Source organism: Hakea prostrata, chromosome 9 (assembly GCF_041222555.1).
Source record: "Hakea prostrata isolate BN-2017 chromosome 9, UWA_Hpros_2, whole genome shotgun sequence".
NCBI lineage: Eukaryota > Viridiplantae > Streptophyta > Magnoliopsida > Proteales > Proteaceae > Hakea > Hakea prostrata.
This window is the reverse complement of record NC_142608.1, coordinates 5685-31349: the sequence shown is the minus strand read 5'-3', so window position 1 is coordinate 31349 and position 25665 is coordinate 5685. Positions and strand designations below refer to the sequence as shown.

General features: G+C 39.1%; 1 protein-coding gene and 1 pseudogene across 1 annotated transcript; one reads left to right on the top strand and one right to left on the bottom strand.

Moving 5' to 3' along the window:
* The first annotated feature begins 233 nt into the window (after positions 1-233).
* On the top strand, positions 234-11644 carry LOC149003842 (subtilisin-like protease SBT5.3; annotated as a pseudogene).
* Positions 11645-23441: 11797 nt separating this feature from the next.
* Positions 23442-23945, bottom strand: LOC149003841 (L10-interacting MYB domain-containing protein-like). The gene is made up of 2 exons (XM_089168448.1): positions 23625-23945; positions 23442-23489 (listed from the first exon to the last, which is right to left on the bottom strand). The coding sequence occupies exons 1-2, from the start codon at positions 23943-23945 to the stop codon at positions 23442-23444; spliced, it is 369 nt and encodes a 122-aa protein (XP_089024574.1).
* Between the last annotated feature and the right edge of the window lie 1720 nt (positions 23946-25665).

Genomic DNA, 25665 nt, shown 5'->3' with positions numbered 1-25665 from the left:
TATGGGACAACCTGGATGCTTAATATAAGGAGGAAGAATTGTCCAAAACTCATCTAGTGGACAAATTCATGGACTTCAAATTCATTGAAGACAAAGAAATACTCCCTCAAGTTACAGATCTTGAAAACCTAAGATCCAAACTAGTCATAGAAAAAATAAATGTTTGTGATCAATTTCTTGTTGCGGCAATTATTTATAAGTTACCATCGACCTGGCACTCATTTAAGACTGAGATGTACAGGAAAAAGGTACAGGTGGGGCTGGATGATCTCAAATGGTTCATACGAATCGAAGATGAGAACAGACTTAGAAACAACTTGGAGATGGTGAATAGACAAAAATTTTCTGCGAATATGGTCACTCATTCCAAGTATAATTCTAAGAAAACCAAGCTACACAAAAGTGAACCCAATAAGTTGGAGGCCAAAAAGACTATCTTAAACAAAAAGAAGGGCAAGTTCCACAACTATGAAAAATGGGGACACTATGCAGTTGACTGTAGACTACCAAATAGGAGTGATGGACATACTAAAAAGAAAGAAGTCAACATGATGATTGACAACACTGAGCCTAGACACTTTGTAGCCATGGTGGGTGCAAAAGAGGTAAAGCCCAGTACTTCTTCAGATTGGTGGCTGGATCAGGAGCTACATGTCATGTTTGCCACAATAAGAACTTGCTGACTGACAGCATCGAGGTTTCAAAGACTGTAACAGTTGCAAATGGAGCATAAGCCATGGTAACCCAGAGAGGAACTGCAAATTTGATTCTATCTTCAGGTAAGAGACTAACTTTAAAAGATGTTAAATAGTTCCTAATTTAGAAAAGAATTTAATTTCACTTAGCCTTTTATGCAGTGCTAGCATGTGTATTTCTTTTCATAGTGGTAGTGTAACTTTAACTGTTAACTCTCACTACTTTGGACGTGCTTATCTAATTAATGGTATATATAAACTAAGTTTTGGAAATGAGACCATAAACCATACTAGTTCAAGCTTAATTGATTCTAATACATTGCATTGTAGATTGGGACACGTGAACTATAGGAAAATGGTCAATTTTTCAAAAATTCATAATATACCATTAGATACATCTAAAGGCTTTAACAGATGTGAAGTGTGTTTTCAAACAAAGATTACTAGAAAACCTTTTCGTCAGGTTTCTAGAAGCACACAACTTTTAGAATTAATACATTCTGATATTTGTGATTTTAAGAATTTCACAACTCGAGGAGGACGGAAGTATTTAATTACTTTTATAGACGATTTCTCTAGATATTGTCATATTTATCTATTAAATCAAAAGATGAAGCATTTGAAAAATTCAAAATTTTTAAGAGTAGAGTTGAAAATCAGTTAAATTTGAAAATTAAACGACTTAGAAGTGATAGAGGAGGTGAATATTCTTTGACAAAGTTCAAAAAAATTTGTGCCTCTAAGGGTATAATTTTTGAAACTACTGCACTTTACTCACCCCAATCAAATGGCATAGCTGAACATAAAAACAGGACATTAACAGAAATGTTGAACTCCATGTTGTTGACTGGCTGCATGCCTTCCTGTTATTGAGGAGAAGCAGCACTAACTGCAAATCACATTCTAAATAGGTTACCACACTCAAAATTGATTGAGACTCCATATGAACTATGGCATAAACATCCTTATAGAATTGACCTCTTAAAGATCTGGGGTTATATTGTTTATGTAAGGATACAAGACCCAAAAAGACCAAAAGTGGGACATAGAACAAACATTTGTATATACCTAGGCTGTGCAGAAGATAGTGCTGCAGACCAGTTCTTGGATCTATCAACCAATGTGGTGATAGAATCTAGGGATGCAGTGTTCTTTGAAGATAAGTTACTTCGAGATCAAGGCATGACCTTACTAGGTCTAACATAAATGGTTGTGGAATTGATTATGGAAACTGAACCAATTACTTTTGACACTAATCCCAGTTTGATCATTGAATCAAAACTTAGGCGTACTTCTAAAAGAGATAGAGTACCCAAAGATTTTGGTGAGGACTATGTAACCTACCATTTAGAGAACGATCCATCTACCTATAAGGAAGCAATGAGATCTAGGGATTCTTTGCTATGGACAGAGGCAACTGATGATGAGATACACTCTTTACAAAAAAAATTAACACATGGACCTTAGTTGATTTACCTAAAGGTGCCAAGTGTGTAGGTTGTAAATGGGTATTGAAGAAGAAACTAAATCTTGATGGTTCTGTAGCTCGGTATAAAGCACGTTTAGTAGCTAAGGGCTATACTCAAGTCAGTGGGGTGGATTACTTTGATATCTACTTACCGGTCTGCCATTTAGCCACGATTAGAATTCTTCTTGCTTTGGCATCTATTGAGTACTATGTTGTGCATAAAATGGATGTAAAAACAGCCTTTCTCAATGAAGACCTAACTAAAGAAGTCTACATGAACCAACCTGACGGGTATGTCATGAAAGGTCTCGAACATAAAGTTTGTAAACAAAACAAATCTTTATATGGTCTTAAACAAGCACCTAAATTATGGTATCAAAAATTTGACAAAACAGTAAAGAGCTTTGGGTTTCAAACTAGTAACTCTGAGAAATGCCTTTACTATAAGTCTATATCGAATAAGGTTGTAATTATTTGCTTGTATGTAGATGACATGCTGATGCTTGGTTCTGATCATTCTATAGTGAGTGACATCAAAGAAACCTTAGCTAAAGAATTTGACATGACGCATCTTGGTGTTGTAGACACCATTCTTGGTATGAAAGTAAGGAATTACCCTTAGCCAATCCAGTTATATCGAAAAACTACTTTCTAAATGGGGATACAGTGGATGCAAACCGGTAGAGACATCATATGATTATAACAAAAAGCTTGTACTGAATAATGGTAAAGCTCTGAATTAGTCAGAATATTCTAAATTGATTGGTAGTCTCATGTATGCAATGAGTTGCACTTAGGCCAGACATACCCTATACAGTAGGCATGTTGAGTCACTTCATATGTAATCCTAGTATAGAGCACTGGACTGCTCTCAAAAGGTTAATGAGATATCTCAAGGGTACTACAAACTATAACCTTTGCTATACTGGACATCCTCCAATTTTGGAAGGATATTCTGATGCATCATGGTGCTCAGATATAGGAAACAACAAATCCACTAGTGGTTATATTTTACACTAGGTGGAGCAGCTGTTGTGTGGAAATCTAAGAGACATACTTTCATTGCTCTAAGCTCTATGGAATCAGAATTCTATGCTCTAACCTCATCAGGGGATGAGGCAGAGTGGATAAGAGATTTGATCCTGGATATTCTATTGGTTAACTTGAAGGTAACCTCTTTGAGTTTGTTCTGTGATAATCAAGCAACGACAATGATAGCTAATAAGTCACTTTATAATAGTAAGAGGAGACAAATTAGGTTAAGACAGGCCGTGCTGAATTATCTTATTGAACAAGAAGTGATCTCTTTAATTGGTAAGATCAAAGAAGAACATGGCAGATGCTCTTACAAAGGGATTAGACAAAGATTGAACATTCAAAACTGTGGGGGAAATGGGGTTAAAGACCATATAGGTAGGTCTTAATCCAAGATTCTATGTTATTTTGAATTGTTTCAAATATGATCTAGCCATTGTTAGCATTCATGACAATGTACATATTTCAGATAATTTGGTAAGATTGTGGAGTATAAAGCCTAGTGAAGTCATTCCACATTGATGATGTAGCAACCTTTATATGAAGTTTGATTACCTTATTATTCCAAACAAGAAATATGAAAATTGTTAATATGTTTCAATGATGTTATTGTTATCTATATATCATTCCATCTGATGATATCTTCCATAGAAAGATTTGTCATTCCAATTTTAATGATACAATCAACAACTATGTTGGACAAGATGATTATAACATTCCAAATAGAAACATGGTATGGTTCTTTGTAAAAGAAACCATTTAGATCTTGTTCTTGCATAGAAACTTGATGAGAATGCAAATATTTTTTCAGTCATCATGTGGAAATGTACTAAATTTTTTAGTAGAACTAGATAATTGTATATATATATATAGTCTAAATGATTGGATTCATTTTCTTATGAAATTCATTGATAATTTACAGGAAATGACGAAAATGGAGGAGAGCATCTTAATCTGGAGCTCAACGAGGATGATTTACTTGATGAGTAAAATCGTTCAAGGCTAGAAGGAACTATTAATTGTCCATACAAATTAAATAGTTTATGTAAAACCTTAATTTGGTTCTATTTTGTTTAGATTTATTCTAAAACAAATGATTATGGTTTAAAGTATTCAATTTTGGAAAGTTATGAATGATTCTGTATTGAGTTTGAACATTACATTTCTGGGACTAATGCTAGAGCCATATGTAGAACATAGGAGGAGATTGTTGAGGTATTTGAGTCATACTCAACTTATGTTGAGATACTCAAGTTATACCCAACTTATTGTTGAGGTATTTGAGTTACCCAACTTATGTTCTAATATGGGCCATTAGATTAGTTAGGATCTAACGGTGTAATGGGCCTTAGTGGGAGAGTCCAATTACCAATAGAACTCAATATAATTCTATAAATACTAGCTGGAAGCAGCGGTCTAGGTATTCCAATCTAGATACTCAAGGTGTAATGCTTTAAATAACCTCGTGCTTAAACCCTAACCCTAACAACTTGTTGGCAAATGGATTATACAGGAAGCTAATTGGTGCCAAGGCATTCAACAAAGCATACTTGAACACCTTTTGGGGCTATATTTTCCCCTCCAATAACACACGCGATGAGGAAGGTCATGGAACCCACACCTTATCAACAACCGGAGGAAATTTTGTCGAGAATGTTAGTGTCTTAGGATTTGGCAACAGCACATCCAAGGGAGGAGCCCCAAAGGCACGCGTAGCTGCCTATAAGGTGTGCGGGAAGGTCACCAATGGCGGTGGGTGCTATGATGCTGACGTTATCGCTGGTTTTGATGCTGCCATCCACGATGGCGTTGACATTCTCTCCTGCTCCTTTGGTGGAGGAAAAAAACAAAACTACTTTGAGAACGGACTTGCCATCAATTCTTACCACGCAGTTAGGAATGGTATCCTCGTGGTAACCTCAGCCGGAAACGATGGTCCGACACCTAGCACCGTCTCCAACACTGCACCCTGGTTGTTTACGGTGGGTGCAAGTACCATTGACCGCACCTTCCTATCCTTCGTGAAACTCGGCAACAAGAAGCAAGTGAAAGGGCAAAGTCTCTCCCCAAGTTCCCCAACACTCTTCAGTGGCAAGTTTTACCCTATGGTGACCTGGGAGGCCGCAAGAATGAATACATCTTCGGCAGAGTCAGCCTTGTACTGCATAAAAACATCTTTGGCCCCAAACCTTGTAAAGGGTAAGATAGTGGTGTGCTTGGTCTATGTTGGGGTTCGCTATTATCAAATGGGGATGACTGCACTCTCGGCAGGAGCAGTGGGAATGATATTGACTACAAAAGACATAAAAGTAGTGTATGACGAGAGCCACGCCCGTGCTCCCAACATCAAATCTGTCGTTCAAGGAAAGTCTTAAAGTATATAAGTACATCAACTCAACAAAAACACCAATGGCTTACATATCACCTGTCACAACAAATCTTGGGACAAAGCCAGCACCTTTGATGGCTTCATACTCCTCCCAAGGACCCAACCTCCTAGTCCCTGAGATTCTTAAACCTGATATCATTGGACCAGGGGATAACATCATTGCCTCTTGGAGCCCAAAAGCATCTCCCTCGGATGAGGTTGGCAATAATAATCAAGTTTCCTTCAACATTATATCTGACACATCCATGGCTTGTTTAAAATCCAGCTTTTACCTAACCTTGACGCGACCCAGTCATTGTTGTGTTTGTAGGTCAGAAGACCCGAAGTGGTGGTAGGAGGGACTTGTGGGCCCTACTGGTTGATGACGTAATGTCGGAACTCCAGTTTATGGACATTGATGATGCTGCTCCTTCCTTGAGTACATTACCAGCGTTAGGTTAGAATCTGCGCACTGATGAAGAGTGAGACAGTTGAGATCAAACGGACTCCGGTGCAAAATCCGAAGGTACTCCCTAAAACTAGACCTCCTGAGTGAACTGTAAGAGAAAACCTCATGCAAATTGACCTTGTATAGCCCTCCAAGTCCGCACCTAAAGTTGTTGAACTATTCTGTGAAATTCTGCAGAAACTGTTTTGGTCGATACTATTGATCGATACTATCGACCAAATGTATCGACCAACAAGTTTGCTGAACCCAAATTTAAAGATTCTTGGAATATTCTTTTCTAATTATTTATTCCTCGAGACTGGAGCCCTATTCTCGCGTTTTTAACATCTGGGAACGTGGGAGAGCCTTCCTACTTTCTTGTTCCACTTTAAAGGTATGACTCTCTCTCTCCCTAATCACTTTCTCACTCATCTTTTCTCTATTTTACTGTTGGGACCATGGCCAAGGTGCTGCAACCTTGCATACACCTTGCCATGAACCTTCTAAACCCCATACAATGATGTTTTCAGCGATATGACTATGATTGATTCACCTCATGATCATTAACTACACATTTCCATGATTTATTGCTTACCAACTTGCTTTATTTACCAAAACTGAGATGAAGCTCATGAGTAACCTAATCTATACCTTGCATATGTGTTCCATGTTACTTCTAAATGATTCCCTACCTAATCCCCCATGTTTTCCCCTAATTTGCATTGAGATGTAGCCAATGCCATGACCTACAACTCTCAACCTTAATATGTCGATTTGGGGATTTCCAAATGGACCATTGGATTATGAAAGTTTCTTGATAATTAGTGTCCCCATGTTGTGCTTAGACTATCCTCCAAGTTTCGTGTCAATCCGAGACACGGAAGACCAAATCTGGGCAAGAATCCAAAAAGCCAGCTGGCTGTCCTGGAATTGATTTGGTTGATACTATTGGTCGATATTATCGACCAGATGTATCGACCAATAGAGTTGCTATCAGCAACTTTTGCCTAGTTCTGATTCGTTTGATCTCCAATTATTCTGAACTCTTCTCTAACCTTTCATATATGCTTGTTTAGGACTTTAAGGCTATTTGGGCCACTTGCTTGTGATCTTGGACCATTCTCTTCTCCAATTCAAGGTAAGGATAGTTATCGATATAATTACCTAAGATATGGAATTTTGACTTGGTATCCCTAACTTAGTAAATGTAGTTTCTATTTCATATTCCTATCATGTTAGACTTGCTACATATGTCTTTCAACAGTAGCTTTGTGTTTACATTATATTATTTCAATGTCTTATCATGTTTATCAATTTCAATATATGATGACTTATGTAAATGTCATGAATTGAATGTTTATTACGATGTTGTATCTTGTGAACTGATATGATGAACTTGAGCATGTGATTGCTTAAGTATAACTTGGGATTGAGGGGTACCCTACTGGTGCTTCTGTCCTTGGACATCGGAGGGAATAGTATGGGATGTTCTCCGAAGGTGTCCATCGACGCTTCCTGGGTTATTGAATGACATACATAGGACTTGTCTAGATGTATGGCTATGATGTCCCTATCATATCAGACCCGATTCGGAAGGGCATTGAGACCGAACAACCCGTGGTAGTAGTGTGGATTGTGCGCGCTCAAGACCGGTACCCACTCCGTGAGAGGACATAAATTGCATTACGGTTACCCGAAAGGGGCCATGTATTGGTAGGGTTGCAAATGGCTAGACTTGGGCTCACGGGCACTCAAGACCGGTGAAATGATCCGTGAGAGGGACGTGAGAGCTTCCCATTTACCATTTGTGGATGACCAATAGGGTTGATGAGTCCGGTGAGTAATATCCATGACTCTAGTGTGAAGGATACCGGAAAGGATCCCGAGAGGGGAGGAATGGACGTATCTGGAACTGACATGATATGATAAAGTAGATGACTTGCATTGGGCTAGGCTATACCTTGACATGCGCCAATACTTAGACCAAACGGTAATGTGAGAGAGTGGTGACCGAAACCCCCAACCATGGATTTGTCCAAGAGGGATGCAGGACCCAATTTCCCCCGGTGATGAGTGACTGAGACTACCTAAAGAAGTATTGTGCTATGACTTAAAACATGTTTACCATAGATGACCAGCATACTTAGAATAAAATCATATTGCATTATATGCTTCATATCATCTGCATCATGTTATGATTATCTTGTGGTTTATGTGTGATGGAATAACTTCCTTGCTGAGTTCTTTTGAACTCATTCCTTTTCTGTTGCAATATTTTGTTAGGCTATTCTTCAGGTGATTACTCTGATGGCACCCTCCCTGAGGCGGACCCGGATACCTCATACTACTATCCGGAGGCTAGCTACATTGAAGACTTCGGTGACCATACCGAAGAAGATCACCCGGCGTACCAGGGTTAGCCCTGGAGTTGTATGGGAGCAGTCTTGTTGGATCTCCATGGTCCTCACCTTTGAAGAGGACATATCCATTTTGGAGGAGACTTATGAGTAGTTACCCCTTCTTTTTGTGACAGTTAAACTTAGAAGAATTGTAATAACTTTAACTTATCTTCATAACTTGAGACTTGTACTTAACTAGATTTGACCTCACTTCTGCATGGTGAAGGAGTGGATTCCGCCCACTGCCTTCTTAATTATCTGATTTGATATTTATTTCCGCACTTTGATTATCCATGATATCTTATTCCTGAATTCTATTTTATTGATTGTAGCTTAATATTGATTGTTCATAATTGTGTTATTGTCGATGTGGCTGATGTGGTCTCTGAACTATGGATCTTCGAGGCTGTGGATCACATCCCGGGTATGCCAGATAGGGTACCGGCTAGGTGGATGTGACAGCTTGTCCTCACCTAGCCGGTGTTAGTGCCCTCCTCAAGAAACTCTACCCCAATTGGAGTCCATATGCCATCAGATCTGCCATCATGACCATTGGTAATTAATTAAGCCTTTCTAGTCTTAAAACTCGCTCCTTTTTTTTCCGCTAAAAGGGTCATTAGTATTAAAAAGCAAAAAGAAAAATACCAAACATACTATCAAAGTGCCATCCCTCAAACCCGCAACATCAGTTTCCCCTAAATACACCCAACCTCACTGGATCCAACTCACATAATCATAGATAATGAATCAAAATCTGAAACAAGAATGACAACAACCTCTAAATCAAGTTCTCTCCTTATCAATGCTATCCAGGGTATATTAACATCAGTTTGCTCTAACCTTCTTATTTTTCCTTGGGCGACTAGGCTTTCGACAAAGAGAGCCACCCTCCACTTGATCAAGAAGAGAGCTTGAAGGAAGAACTACTTCCAAAAGCTGCTGCTCATCCATATTGGAGTGAATGACCAACGAGGAGCCTTCCAACCATTAGAATTTTGTTGGGCCCCACACAATCCGACTTGATGCCAAACCAAATTTTGCTGGACCAACAGATCATTAATTCCATCCGAATTTTGTTGGGCCCCACATGGTCCCATGTGATGCTCAACCAACTGATCATTATCTCCATTTAAATTTTGTTGGTTCCAATTATTCCAGCAGAGCAATCCACGCTACTAGAAAGGGTTGTAACCAATTTTGAATTCAATTCCAAGTTTTTCTTGGCCAACAAATTATTATCTCCAACCGAAATTTGTTAGGCCCCACATGGTCCCACTTGATGCTCAACCAACTGATCAAGATCTCCATTCAAATTTTGTTGGGCCCCACTTGTTCCAGCAGAGCAGTCCACGCTACTTGAAGGAGTTGTATCCAAATTCAAATTCAATTCCAAAAATTGTTTGGCCAGCTGATCATTATCTCCAACTGAATTTTGTTGGGCCCCACATGGTCCCACTAGATGCTCAACCAATTGATCATTAACTCCATTCAAATTTTGTTGGGCCCCACTTGTTCCAACAAAGCAGTTCACGTTACTTGAAGGACTTGTAACCAACTTCAAATTCAATTCCTTGTTCAAAATCTTTTGAATTTGAAAAGGATCAGTTCCAAGAGAGAGAGAGAAAAATCAAGGGAGGAACTCTTACCCGACTCAACTACCACCTCAGAAGGAACCACTCTATTGGATTTGAGTTTTGAATTCAAATTAGAAATTGAATCAACCGAATCCTCCAAACCTGCCTCCCCTAAAGACACACAGATGGGTTGTTGAAGTGAACTAAGAGTCGCATTCGCACACCTACATTAGGAATCCCATCCACGAGGAATTTCTTCCGAACGCTTGAAGGCTGCACCTTCTGAAGAAAACTAAAAACTCAAACAGTCCCTGGTTCAAGACGCTCAATCTGAACCTCATCCGCACAAACAATATCAACCTCCAACTCGATCAAAACTCTAGCATAGTGACCAACAAATCCTTGACGAGTACGTCTATCAAGAGAAACAGGGCGACCCACATACTTTGCAATCGAAAGAAGCACTTTCTCATGCCAATACTCAAGAGGTAAATAACGGAAACGAACCCAGACCAACTTACCTGCAGGTTGAGGAGAATGGATATTAAAAATCCGGCTGCCATTGCTGAAAACGAATGTATTGCTTACCCACATTCCAGAATCCTCTACGCAACACCTCAGTCATATCTGCCTCACTATGAAAGTGAAAGATGATAAACCCTTTCCCCAAGGAATGCAAGATCACCCCCTTAGACAATTTCCAAGCGCCCCTAGCAATCTCTCACAATTCATCCATGGTTGTGATGTGAAAATTTGCCCGTCCAATCAAAGAAAACAGGAATTGATTTCGTTGTAATTCGTATTCCTGTTGAGGGATTACAATGCTACGAAACTTTCTCGCCTGTATAGGAGAAGGGAGGGAATTAATCTCAAGTAGCACCAAGGTCCCCACGACTCCTGCATAAGAAATTTTCCCACCTATAGTGGAACCAACACCATTGACAAGCACTTCAGGAGGCTTCAACCGCAAGAAGACAGATTCCCTAGGCACCCCCAAATTCCCCAGAGCTTCGCTCTCCTCCATATTTCCTCACCATCCAATAATTATGCATTCTTCTTTTTCCGGATTTAATTTGGTGATTATATGATCATTTCCAATGCAGCTGGAACACAAGATAATGTGATGGAGCCTATGTTAAATTCGTCAAACACGAAAGCAACTCCATTCAGTTACAGAGCTGGACATGTTCGACCGAACCATGCCATGGATCTTGGTTTGGTCTATGACCTGACAGCCATCGACCACTTGAACTTCCTATGTGCCATTGGTTACAACGAAACCCAAATTAGACTCTTCACCAAGACAAGAGAAGTTCACAAATGCCCCGAGCCCGCTCTCAGGCTCATGGACTTCAACTATCCTTCCATAGCAGTTCCAAACCTTGTCAGCCACATGACTCTGACTAGAACATTGAAGAATGTCGGGTCTCCAGGTACATACAAGGCCAAGATTACTCCTCCTTCGGGTGTTTCCGTTACAGTGGAGCCTAATGTCCTAACATTTGATTCAATGGGACAAGAGAAGACTTTCAAGCTAAACCTCAAGACCAAGAGACTTGGTTATGCTAAAGATTATGTGTTTGGTGTACTTAGATGGACTGATGGTCATCACCAAGTCAAGAGTCAGATTGCGGTTAAGGCAGTAACTATGGTGTAGAGTTGCGAGTTCCTCCTATATGCTCAGATGGTATAGCACTAAGACCCGAGCTAGTGGTGGGGATAGAAGGAGGACAAGATTGAACTTCAGGTTCCTCACACAAACTTCCACAAGGATCTCTAATAGAGTGGAAAGGGTTCTGACTGACTAGGTCATCCTCTGCTCGACCACTATCTTGACAAAAACCTGATCGACCACTTATTTGGTCAGAGTATGATTGACCACTATGTCCATGATCAGACAGTGTTCGATCACTAGAAGATTGACCAGAAACTGATGGATCACTAACATCAGGGTCAGAATTTCCCATTTTAGACAAATCGTCAGAAGAAGAATCTGAGGTACTTATAACAAGAGGATGAGTACGAGGTCTCCTAGCTACGGTTTTTCTCCCAACCATAGAATGACAGGAACAACAATGAAGAAAATAATAGATAAAAGTATATGGAATGGACAAGAGACACAATACTAAAAACACTTCACCATAAAAAAAATATAAGTAGAAAGGAAGACAAAGTTCAGAAGATGTACTGATTAACGGAAGAGGGTTATGCTTAAAAAGAAAATGAAGTCTAATAGGACTAACACGTGTCATATAGAGACCGTGTGATGAAAATCATATATTGTAATCCTATATGTACCCCTTTTGTATCTTATCATTTCATTCAATTTCAATACTCAGTTTCTATATTCTAATATGGTATCAGGCTTTCCAACGATTGACTTCTCCTATACGAAATTACCTTTTTCCTAAACTTTCTTTCTTGAACCTTCTTTCTTGTTTTGTTCAGTTTGTTTTTGGGAAAGTTCCAGTGATGAAGACGATTGCAGGCCTTTCTGGTTACTTCTCAATTTCTAGTTTTCGATTCTTGCTTTTTGTGTTTCTGTTGAAGGCAGCAACTGATCTACTAGACGAAGCATTTTGGTTTCGTTTGCAGTTAAGGTCTTGATCTCTGTTCTTCAGACTTGCTCTCTGCGTTCAGATCTTTGTTTTCAGTCTGTGTTTCCTGCTATAGGCTGAAGGAGATCTCACTTTCTGGTGTCGATTTCTTCAACAAACACCATTTCTGCGCTAATGGCTTCCTCTTCTTACCCTTATTCGAGCAACCTAAATGTGACAAACTTTGTCACTCTTCGATTAACCGCTGATAATTACTTGTTATGGCACACTCAGATCTTATCCCTCATCGAAAGTCAAGATCTAGATGGATTTCTTATCGGGCAGTGTTCAGCACCTGAGGCGGTTATCCAAAATTACGCAGGTGAAGTTGTGCCTAATCCTTGTTATCTTTCATGGTTAAAGACGGCTCGTCTTGTTAAAGCATGGATCACTGGAACTCTTTCTGAGAATATTCTTGCTCTTGCTGTTGGAGCCCAGTCGTCGTTCGATTTATGGAAATTGTTGTCTGATGCATTTTCTCAATGTTCTAAGGCTCGCGAATTTGAATTGTTATCCCGATTGTACTTTCTCAAGAAGAAAGACTCTGTTTCTTTGAATGATTTTCTCATTCAGTTTAAAACCATCTGTGATAAATTAGCAATAATTGGAAAACCAGTTGAAGATCAACGCAAGGTGTTCCTTCTTTTGACAAATTTAGGTCCGGCGTATGAGGCGTTTGCAACCACCATGCTCAAGCCACCGGTTCCAACGTATACTGATCTGCTCCCGCTTCTATAGAGTCATGATCTGCGAAGCAGAGAAAATTTTCATCAGTCTCCTACTCCAAATCTGGCTTTTCTTGCTTCTGCGAAACCATATAGAGGTGGACGATCTTTTCAGGGCCATGGTCAGGGTCGTGGTCGTCTGTTCACATCTCAAAACCGAGGGTTTGCTCCTACTATGCAGTCTGCAAGCAAGCATCATTCGACTGTTTTTCCTGGAAAAGAAAATCAGGAACGTCTCTTGAATTCTACAAAATCTGTTATTCGTTGTCAAATTTGTCAGAAACTTGGTCATGGTGCTCTCAAGTGTTGGGGTCGATGGATCACTCCTATCAATCCGAAGATGTTCCTCAAGCTTTAGCAGCAATAAGACTGACTTCATCTCAAGATCAGGGGTGGTTTCCAGACTCTGGAGCTACTGATCATGTTACAAATACTCCGGGTAAGCTTTCTTCTGTTATGTCTCTTCCAAATTCTTGTTCACTTATGGTAGGAAATGGTGAGAGGTTGCCGATTACACATTGTGGTACTGGTTCTTTAAATCTTGGTAGTACAAATTTGCCTCTTAAAGATGTGTTGGTTGTCCCTGACATTACAAAGAACTTGATCTCTGTCTCTAAACTCACCAGAGATCTTGGTTGTTCGATTGAATTTACTGATTCTGGTTTTCTTGTTAAGGAAATTCAACCACAGAAGATTTTTGTGATGATTCTGCTCCTGTTGGTCATGCTTCTGCTGTTGCATCTGTTAATTTTTGTGTTGATGCCTCTGCTCCTATTGCTTCTGCTATTGACTCTGTTAAAACTACTTCTGGTATGGCGTTGTTTTCTTCTAGGTTTGTAACTGCTTCTGAAGATGTGTGGCATCAAAGGTTGGGACATCCATACTCTAGGATTACTACTTTTTTGAAGACTCATGGATTAATAACAATGAATTGTAATAAGAGGACTATTTGTAATAGTTGTCAGTTTAGTAAGAGCTCTCATTTACCTTATGTTAGTTCTTTTACTAAGACATTGGCACCTTTGGACAAGATACACTGTGATCTATGGGGAAAGGCTCCCGTATCTAGTGTGCAACGTTATAGATATTATGCTCTGTTTGTTGATGATTAATCCAGATTTTCTTGGCTTTATCTGTTACATAAGAAATCTGAATTTTTTAGTGTCTTTTTGAAATTTCAAGCTTTGGTTGAGAGGCAGTTTACTTCCAAAATTAAAGTTTTTCAAAGTGATGGAAGAGGAGAGTTTTCTCTCAAAGCTTTCCAGGATCATCTTGTTGTCCAGGGTATTATTCATCATGTTTCATGTCCTAAAACTCCAGCTCAGAATAGTATTGTTGAAAGGAAGCATAGACATGTGGTTGAGTTAGGTCTAGCTTTATTATTTCATGCTTCTGGTCCTTTAAAATACTAGGTAGAAGCTTTCCTTACTTCAGTCTTTCTCATCAATCGCCTACCTTCAAAGGTGTTAAACATGGACAATCCCTTGCATATTCTTTTTGGCCAACAGCCTCATTATTCTTCTTTTAAAGTTTTTGGCTCAGCCTGTTTTCCTTGTCTTCGGGGTTATGTCTCACATAAGTTTGATCCTCGGTCTTTGGCTTGTGTTTTTATGGGCTATAGTGACCGTCATAAAGGTTATCATTGTCTACATGTTTCCACTGGCAGAGTTAATATTTCTCGTGATGTAGTCTTTGATGAGAGTGTGTTTCCTTTTTGTTCTTCTCAAGTTAATGCTTCTTCTGAGTCTTTCCTTCCCTGTTCTTCTTTTGAGGGTTGGACAAGTTATTCTATTTCAAACTCTACTTCTGTTTCTCAGAATTTATCATTACCTGTATATGATTCAAAATTATCTTCTTGGTTTAATTCTGATCCTACTCACAATCATTGTATATCTGTACCTGCAAGCTCTGATAATGAAGGGACTGATTTGAGAGGTTCTAATGGTGGTTCCATGGCTAATGCACATTCTGATGCTACTACAATTGAAGAGGTTCCTGGTTCTGTTTCCAGATCTGATTGTTTAAATCATACATTTTGTCAAGTCGGCTTGTCTTCACAGCATATGAATGAAACTGGGCAGTTTTTAAATGGAAATGGGCTTTGTAGTGATACTTCACAAAATGTTGTGCTTGTTTCTAATAATGTGGGCTTTAATAGTGTTACAAATGGAAATGGGCTTTGTGGAGCTACTTCTTTGGATTTTTTGAATGTTTCTACAAATATGAATACTGATCTTGACCCGAGTTCTGCTCTACTCATGCCATGGTTACTCGTGCTAAAATTGGTGTTAGGAAACCAAATCCCCGTTATGCCCTTGCTGTAACTAGTATTCCTATGGAACCTCGGACAATTAAGGGAAGGTGGATTTTTATTTGCAGCAGCCACTGCTGGCTGCTGCCGACGGTCATGATCCAGCCACATGTTCAAATTAAGATCGAATGGTTAAGAATCACATAGTGTGGTTTTATTTGTAAATATTATTTTTATTTTTATATTTTAAGGATTTGAAGTTTGTTAATTTACAAAACCATACCCATCCTTTGCCCGACTTCAAATTCTAAATCGCCTAATTTCCCAAACCCTAAGTGGTCCTCTGCTCCACCTCACCTTCCCTTAATCGTCCGCCATCATCATTGTTCCTCCGCCACCGCCACCGCCACCCATATTGCAAGGGAAAATATATTGTCAAGGCTTGGGAGATCAAATAGAAGAAGGTAGGGTGGGTCGCTTGATGAAACTATTGATTCCACTTTGGAGCAGGAGCAAACCGTGTTTTTGCCTCTGAATGTTACCTGTGTTGCTTTATAGAAGTACTGGTTCTCGTATCACAGATCTTGAGATGCGTTGGTATAAAATTTCAGCTGTTCTCTTCCAGTTCCTCATTTACAGAAAATTAAAACAAAAAAAAGAAAACATGCTTTCTTCCCCCTTATTTCGGATGAAAATTGTAGGTTATGAGGACAATAGAGCCAGAAAACAAGAAGGGTAGATGAAGATAGCTTTAGATCTATTTGACTTTCAATGCTTTGTCTTCGTTTCTAGAACATCATTGGTTCTATGGGGTCCCCATAGAATATTAGTGGTCCTATACCCTCTGTAATTCAAATTCTGGGTGGTTACAACTGTGCTACCCCAGTTTCTCTTCTTCTTTTTTAAGACAATTTATGTTCTGTTCCCATCGATTTGACTGAAATCTCACTGCTTCAATTCCTTATTGTTTGTTTTTTCGAATCTTCAACTTCACACGTTATCATCTCTGGGTCTCTCCAACATCCCGTTGGTGGTAGTGGTGGTGGAACAACGATGGCCGGAGGATTAGGAGGAAGTGGAGCTGGAGCGGAGGAGCACAGGGTTTGGGAAATGGGACGATTTAGGATTTGAAGTCTAGGGGTATGATTTTGTAAATTTGTAAATTTTAAATACTTAAAATGTAAAAATGAAAATAGTAATGTAATTCTTGACCGTTAGATATTATTTTGATTACATGGCGTAATCACGACCGTCGGCAGCAGCCAGCAGTGGCTGCTGCAAATAAAAATCCACAATTAAGGCTGCTTTGGCTCATCCTGGTTGGCACACAGCTATGCAAGAAGAAATGAATGCGCTTGCTGTTAATAATACATGGTCTTTGGTACCAAGGACTCCGGAAATGAATGTTGTGAGTTGTAAATGGATTTTTAAATCCAAGTTAAAATCAGATGGTACTCTCGAGAGGCTAAAAGCCCGATTGGTTGCTCGTGGGTTTACTCAAGAGGAAGGTATTGATTTTTTCGAGACCTTTAGCCCAGTAATTAAACCTGGGTCTATACGTTTGGTTCTTAGTATTGCTACTATGATGCATTGGGAGATTCGGTAATTGGACGTTAAGAATGTTTTTTTACAGGGCTTCTTAAAACTCTGGTTTTTATGCATCAACCACCTGGGTTTGTTGATTCATCTCGCCCTATGAATCGCCCTATTGATGTATGCCATCTTCATAGATCTCTTTATGGTTTACGACAAGCACCAAGGGCCTGGTTTGATAGATTTAGTGGATTTTTATTGGAGTTTGGGTTTGCTTGTAGCTTGCTTGATAGCTCCCTCTTTGTTTATCGGGCTGATGGTCGGATACTTTTGTTGTTGCTCTACGTTGATGACATCGTCCTTACAGGAAACGATCCAGCGTTTCTTACCACTTTTATCTCTACTTTGACCAAGACTTTTGCCATGAAGGATTTGGGTTCCCTTCACTATTTTCTTGGTATTGAGATCGTTTCTACATCTTATGGCTTGCATCTTTCACAATCAAAATATGCCTCTGATTTACTTTGACGAGCTCAAATGGATGGGGTTAAACCTATGCCCACTCCTATGTTACCACATTCTTCTAAAATGACTAATTCTTCTCCATACCCTGATGTGACTTTCTTTCGAAGCATTGTTGGGGGTTTACAGTATTTGACTATGACTCGTCCCGATATATCTTTTGCTGTCAACACAGTTTGCCAATCCATGCATTCTCCCACTCTGGCTGACTTTGTGGTTGTCAAACGTATTTTGCGATATATTAGTGGCACTTTGGATTATGGGCTTCGCATTCATCGGGAGAGTACTTTTCAGCTTAATGGTTTTTCCGATGCGGATTGGGCAGGGTGTCCCTTGACTCGACGTTCTACTAGTAGCTTTTGTACTTTTTTAGGAGCCAATTGCATCTTCTGGAGTGCCAAAAAGCAACCCACAGTTTCCCGCTCTAGTACAGAAGCCGAATATCGTGCCATGGCTTCCACTACTGCAGAGCTTACTTGGTTGACTTTTTTGTTACGTGATATTGGTATTCCTCAACCGCAGCCCACTGTTCTTTTTTGTGACAATCTTAGTGCTTTGCACATGTCAATTAATCCTATATTTCATGGTCGTACGAAGCATGTGGAATTGGATTATCACTTTGTTCGGGAGAAGGTGGTGCTGGGTCATCTTACTACACGCCATGTTTCTACAAATCACCAGTTGGCTGATATATTTACCAAAGCTCTTCCTAGGAAGGAGTTTGAGGGTATACTTTTCAAACTAGGTCTTGTTCTGCGGCCTAGTTTGAGGGGGGATAATAGGACTAACACGTGTCATATAGAGATCGTGTGATGAAAATCATATATTGTAATCCTATATATACCCCTGCTGTATCTTATCATTTCATTCAATTTCAATATTCAGTTTCTATATTCTAATAAAGTTCTGCTAACAGCCTCTGTGAACCACGAACAAAACTCAGAACCAAGTTGAAGGAGGAAATTGTTGAAAGCCGCGACCTTGGCAACAGTTTATGTGAAACCCAGCCCCAGAAACCCTGTTGTTTGTAGGTCCGACAACCCGAAGTAAAGCAAGAAGTCAGCTTTGCGCCATCCCAGTGGAGGACTTGGTGTCTGGCTTTCAATCCATGAGTGTTGATGACAATGTGCTATTTATGGAAACTGAATCTTGATGAAGATCGGATTAGTTGATGGACTTGGAGTGTTCTCTATCATGGTTTGAAGGCATTTCTACCTATTAGGTAAGTCACTTGGTGTGTGTGCAAAACCCCTTTATGTTTGGATTTGTTCTGAGCCTTCAATTCCCTGTTTTGAACTTGCTGAACTAATTGGTCGACTCATTGGTCGACTGGACCAGTCGACCAATCCACTTGACCAATGGGTTCTGTCTTTGGTAATTAGGTCTTGCTTGCTCTATTTAAGTCCAATCTCGAGTCTACTTTGTATTTTCTGCCTCCAAACTCTTTGGAACGAACCAAAGACCTCTGCAAGTCATCTCCCTTGCACTCTTGGTGTTTATCTTGACGGATCTTCGTCAAAACTTGTGTTCTTATACAAAAAGGTATGTTTACACTCTCTTCTTCTTCTTCATCCTTGTTTTCTTTCCTTTTTGAGTTGAGACAGAAGAGGAGATGCTGCATTCTCTGTTGCAAACATCTCTTAACTTATCTCTCATGATCTTCCTAAGGATTAAAGGCTAAAGCAATGTCCGTAATCATGATCATTGCAAGCTTTTGAAGGAATCATGATCTAAATCATGATCTTGTCTTCGTTTGTCTTTGATTTAAATTCTGATGTTCTTAGATCTATTATATTGATCATATTAATAGTCAATCGTTGTGTTTTCTTTACATAATCCATGATCTATCAATCTCTGGTTGTTTCTCCTCTATCATACCATGCTTTCTTCAAAAATCATGACTGATACATCTATGGTAAGTTTTGTTTCCTTATTTAGATTCATGTTCTTAGATCTATTTTCTTGAAGATCTAAGTATGCCTTCCATGATATCTTTATCAAAATCAATGATTCATTCTCCTATTGTTCTTGTCTATGATTTGTATCTTGAATTCTTCAAGAACCATGATTGATCTAATTATGGTAACTTTTTGTTTCCTAATTTGTAACTTGAAAACTTGATTCGATTAGTGTTTTGAGGTCCTCTATATGTTAGGATACTACCAATGTAGTTTACCCCTTGTTTAGTACCCTTTTGAACCACCAAATTCGGTTCTTTATTCTTAAAACTCTGATTTTGTAGGCCACTGTCTCCATTGGTCGACTGAAACAGTAGACCAATCCAATCGACCAATGAGTATAGCAACTCCAGATTTGGTCTGTTTTGGATGTTTTGATATCTTTTCTTTTAGGGATCTTTCCTAATATGTTGTATACACTTATCTAGGACCCTCTTCTCAAGTTTGTCAAGATCTTACTTGATTTCTTAAGATTCCTTTGCAAGTTATAAAAGGTAAGGATGGTTACTTCCTTAACAACATAAATTGTATATCTTAGTTTCTATATTTGAATCTTGTTAGTTTATCTCCTTAAATAGATTCTTACAATGTTATACTACTGTTGTACTGTCTTGATATCAGTAGCATTACTTGTTTATATTAAATAGACTGATGTTTGATTTACTTACCAGTTTTATACAAGTTGAATGTAATTATTGATTTCTTTCCATATATGAAGTTACCATATATGTGATGTTATGGATTGATGCTTGTGTATGCTTAAGTATGGTTTGGAAAGGAGAGGTGTTCCTTTTGACACATCTATCCTAGGACTACTACGGGAATATTATGGGATGTTTCCGGAGATGCCCTTTGGACACCTTCCTAAACTGTTGGATGACATATTTAGGACTGTCTAGTAGTGTTTGGCTAGGATGTCCCGTTATGTCAGACCCTAATCGGAGGGGTATTGAGACCGAACGACCCGTGATAGCAATGGGGATTCATGGGCGCTCAAGACCGGTAACCAACCCGTGAGAGGACAAGAATCACATTGTGGGGACCATTTATCGATAGGGTTGCATATGGTTAGACTTGGGCTCACGGGCGCTTAAGACCGGAAACCAACCCATGAGAGGACGTGAGAGATTCCCGTTTACCATATGTGGATAACCAATAGGGTTAATGAGTTCGTAGTCAGGGACTATGGGGACTCTAGTGTGAAGGATACCGGAAAGGATCTCCAGGGGCGAGGAATGGACGTATCTGGATCTGACTTGATGTAACTGAGTAGAAGACTTGCATTTGGCTAGGCTTTAACCCTGACATGCGCCGGTACTTAGACCAATGGTGATGTGAGAGAGTGGTGACCTATACCCCCAGCCATGGAATATCCTGAGGGATGAAGGACCCATTACCAACTGATGATGAGTGAATGAGACTTTCCTAAAGAAGTACGGTGCTATGACTTAAAGCATGTCTGCCAATAGAGACCAGCATACATAAAGTTAGATTCATACATTCATTGTTTGTCTCATACCATATTGCATTTATGTTTGTTTTGTAATCCTGCCATTTATGTTATTATGGATTTAATTGCCTTACTGAGTTTCTTTGAAACTCATTCCTTTTGTACAATGTTTTGTTAGATTATTCTACAGGTTCTGAGTATCATGACTGCTCGTATGAAGAAGCGCAAGGAGAAGAGGCATATCTCCAGGAAAGTGATTGCGGTTACGACAATTACACTGAAGATTCCGCGAGTGGTTATGCTCCGTACGATGCTTAGTCCGACCATAGAGTGGAAGCGCCCTTGTGCCATTTATGAGATTTATACTTATAGGGATATTGTCTATAAGATTGAGAACAATTTAGTTACCTATTGTACCTGCTATTGGGATTAGATTTCATTCTGTTTCTTCTCTTTTAGAACTACATTTCCGCTGGTTGTAGAGTGGGATTTCGCCTCACTTTACTTATTTGATTTAGACACTCTGATTATATTTAGTACTTTGATTTATATATGATTCATTCTTTCCTTATTTGGATCTTTGGTTTATCTGTTGCACATCGATTATTATTGTTCATGATTATGTTTGTTTATGTGGGAGGTTGATTACTCGATACCTGATCTTCGAGGCTGTGGATCACACTCTCGGGTATGCCAGTTAGGGTACCGGCTGGGAGGATGTGACAGTTTAAAAGGTAAGGAAGGGAGAAAAAGCTAGAAGGTAAAAGCTTGAAAACACAGTAATAGACAGAGGTGAAGAAGACGAAGTAAAAACAAGAGGTTTTATACTCCTTGACGATCCTAATCGGAAGGACAGAAATGAAAAGAAATCTAAAGGTCTAGAACTCAAGACCTTAGAGATTCTGGAAAAATCCTAATAGAGGTATATAGGAGCTTTTCATCAACGGTTCAAAATGATCAGAAAGGAGAAGGTAAAGATTTTGCCACGTGGCAAAATAAAAAATGAATCTCATTTAAGTTAGCCGTTTTATGGGTAACATCGAGGCCACATGGCACGATCACAATGGTCATCAAAAGGCGTGCAGACATGCAGCAACCATTATGTCAATCAAGCTGTTGCGCATTTTTAGCTGCCTTCTTGAAGAAGTTTCAATGAGAAACGAATTAGATTCATGGTTCGACCAAAAAATAGAATAGTTTCACATGCTGAACATTTAAATTTTTGAGCATAAGAGACTGGGGGGCTTATGTTATGGTCAAACTTGTTGAACTGAAATATTATGGTCAGTTCGGGTTTGGTCAAACATTAGGCTCGACCATATTAGAGTTGAGCTCAAGAGCTTGTACACTAAGGGGTTGTATGGTAACCATTTTGTGCCAAAATTCCCACTTCAGCACAGAATCCATTTTTTATGCTTTTGTGCTGAAGTGGGCAAATTTGGCACAGAATCATTGCCATAATCTTGTATGGTAACCTACAGATGGGCAAGTTTCTTTGGCCCATCTTGGCACAAAATCTTGTATGGTATGTACAACTTCTGTGCCAAAATGGGTACATTTTTTTAATAAAAATATTTAAAAAGATAAATATAAAAGACATTAAAAATAACTAAATATGCATGTTCATTTCATACATAGGTGCTTACACTGCAAATTCAAAGTAGGAAGAGCCATACCATATTTCAAAATACTTATCATCCATACAATCCATAACTAAAAACGAAAAAAACACACCAAAAGAGTTCTAGAAATATATATATCCAAACATAATACACACTAGGTCAATATTATCCTCAAAAAGCAGATATAAAAAGAAAAGGAGCAAACACAAACGATTCAACTTTGAGTAGGATCACGGGGTGGCTGGGTAGGCTGAAGCAACCGCTTTAGTGTAAGATGTCTGACTTCAGGGGGGGCACATATTATCATTTCTCTGAAAGTTGGATCCGACTTAACATGCAAGATTGCATCGCCTAATGTGTCGAGATCCAAATTCATTGACATCAGAACATCAAAGGTCCTAGCAATGCTGAAGTCATTACTAACAGCGGACGTTGCTGTAGTCTGAGCTAGGTACTTGTCCCGCTTTGCCGAACACATATCTAAGAAGGTCTGAACTGCAATAGAATTGCTTAATCCTAGGCCTGAGCTCTTTCTCTTCCTTCTCTTTGCATTTGGAGTCTTGTCATGTCTTTCAGTTGGAGGGACCGGTCCACTGGGTGTTTGAAGCTGATGGGAAGATGACATCTGAGGATTGACATTAGAAAACATATTCATGTTATCTTCATCTGAGCTATCAACACCCACAAACTCATCATTATCCATGCTCAAGTCCACTGAAGGCTGCAGTGCAGTGTCAGGAGTCATCGCTTCCTCACCGGTAGCATAAGTACCTCCAAAAATTTTACACAAGTCTTCTCACTCAGTTAGGCCATGCTTCCTAAACTTAGCCCAGCCTGAATTGTCCTGTCATAAACATTGCAAGTCATTGTACATAAGCATACAGTTCATATTTTATTATAAAAAAAAGAAACATTAATACCATAAAATGTACGAATTTTAATAAAATAATATAAACAGTGGTACCATAGCCGAAATTACCTTGATGTGCATTTCCCATAATGACTCATCCTCAGCAGTGGCAGTTTTGGAGACAGGATTCCACCCAAATCCTGATGTTTCCATCAATTTCTTGAAACTAGCATACTGCTGCCTTAACTTGTTGAATTTGTTTGTCAGCTGCTTCATTTCATAATTGATGTTTGATCTACTTCGAAATTTCTCCAAAATATTTTTCCACCCTACCTTGTTGAATGTGGATGTTGTTCTATTTCCTGCCTTAACCTCCTCAACCATTATCTCAATAAAAATCTGTGTATTTTGTTGGCTCCAAGTGGCAGTTTGAGTGTTTGATGTTGCCATTTTTGAAATTACTAATTCATACAAATAATGATGATATGTTATACTACTTAACAACTAGTAAAGGTGCTGACAATGATTCTAACATTTAAAAAAATTACATAAGAACAGTCATAATATCAGTTAAAAGTCCATAACAACATCACAAACTACTACACTGCAAATGAACCAATAAGGAAAAAAAAATACACCACATAATACAACTACTCCTATCACAAGATTTTGATTATCTATCTATTCACAAATAGATAGAGAGAGACTCTAGTACCATGCGTGGAAGGATCAATGACTAATAGAAAATGAAATAGCAGGATCATTGTAATGCAAGATATAATCTGTAAAGGGTTACTAACTATCACCCAAGTTGCACTGACCTCATTTGTGTGCATTTCCCAAGGGGTATCAAGGCATGGTTTTGAAGGCTGATTTGTGTTGATAGTTACCAGTAACATTTTCCCTTATGGCAAATCTATTTCACTTTTCATCTAAATGTTTATCTATGGACTCTATAAATATTCAGAATTCAGAAGAAATTACTTTCAGAAGCATAAGAAAACACATGGAAAATTGGAGTATACCAAAAATTATCATTAAGGCATATGAGCAAGTCCGGGAGACCAGAGCCTATCTTGCTGCCATAACAGAGAATCAGAAGGAAGCTTAACATAAGCATGTACAAATACTTAGATAACAATCCAACCAGCGATGTTCTGAATAAATCAGCAGATGAAATTATCATGGAGATCAAAAAAACATAATCATTGTATCTAATACTTTCAACCAGGTATGAAGCTGTACAAAATTTCAATCATCTATCTATTTACCTTTTCAAAATTTTCTATTGCAGAAAAATAGAGAGGAAGAGAATAGAAAGAAAAGGAGAAAATCTGCTGCTGCTACCTACGTTTTATGGAGAAAATAAATATGATGCATTTAAAAAATAAAAAAGTGCAGCAATAGCTTGCATTCAAGAAAGGAAAAGGAACAGAAAAATAAGAAAGAATCTGGTTTTGTGGTTCAGAACAACTATGTGCAAAAAAAAAAAAAAACTATGAACAGATGCAGAGATAGGGCAAACACCATTCTGTGCCACTCACATTGAACGAAGATGAAGAAGTGGGTTGCAGACGGCTTCGGCTTGCAGAGACAGGGATCCGAGTGACACAAGAGGGCTTCGGCTTGCAGAGATGAGAGAGTTGCAGAGATGAGACAGTTGCAGAGACAGGGATCCAAACACTTGTGTTTAATCGGTTGCAGAGACACTTCCCCACGATCGGTTGCACAGATGCTTCCAAACAGAGAGAGGCTGCAGAGATGCTTCCAAACACGATCGGTTGGTTGGAGACACTGGTTTCGGAGTCGAGAGATTGAGAGAGTTGGGAGAGATGAGAGAGACGAGAGAGAATGATGCTAGTCTTGGGAGAGTTGTGAGAGATGAGGGAGATGAGACAGATCCGAGAGGTAGAACTAGGGCAAGAGATGACCATTGCAACTTCGATTGCAGAGAGATGAGAGTGCAGAGAGACGTTGGAGAATCACAGATAAAGCTTTAGGGTTATCGATGAAATTACATCGATAACCCTAAGTACCGTCAACGAACCCAGTGTGCCCCGCATTTTTGTAAAGATTCGCTTCTGTGCTAGGAACCCAGTGTGCCCCGCAATTGGAGCTTCTCTGACACAAGGAAAAAGTGTGCCCATTGCCTGGTTCGGCACACATTTGC

Bases quoted from the DNA above. Each gene is read 5' to 3' on its own strand.
- LOC149003841 (XM_089168448.1), bottom strand. From the start codon at position 23,945: ATGGCAACATCAAACACTCAAACTGCCACTTGGAGCCAACAAAATACA. The intron at 23,490-23,624 runs GTAATTTCGGCT...TGTTTATGACAG, and splicing joins TATGGGAAATGCACATCAAG to GACAATTCAGGCTGGGCTAA.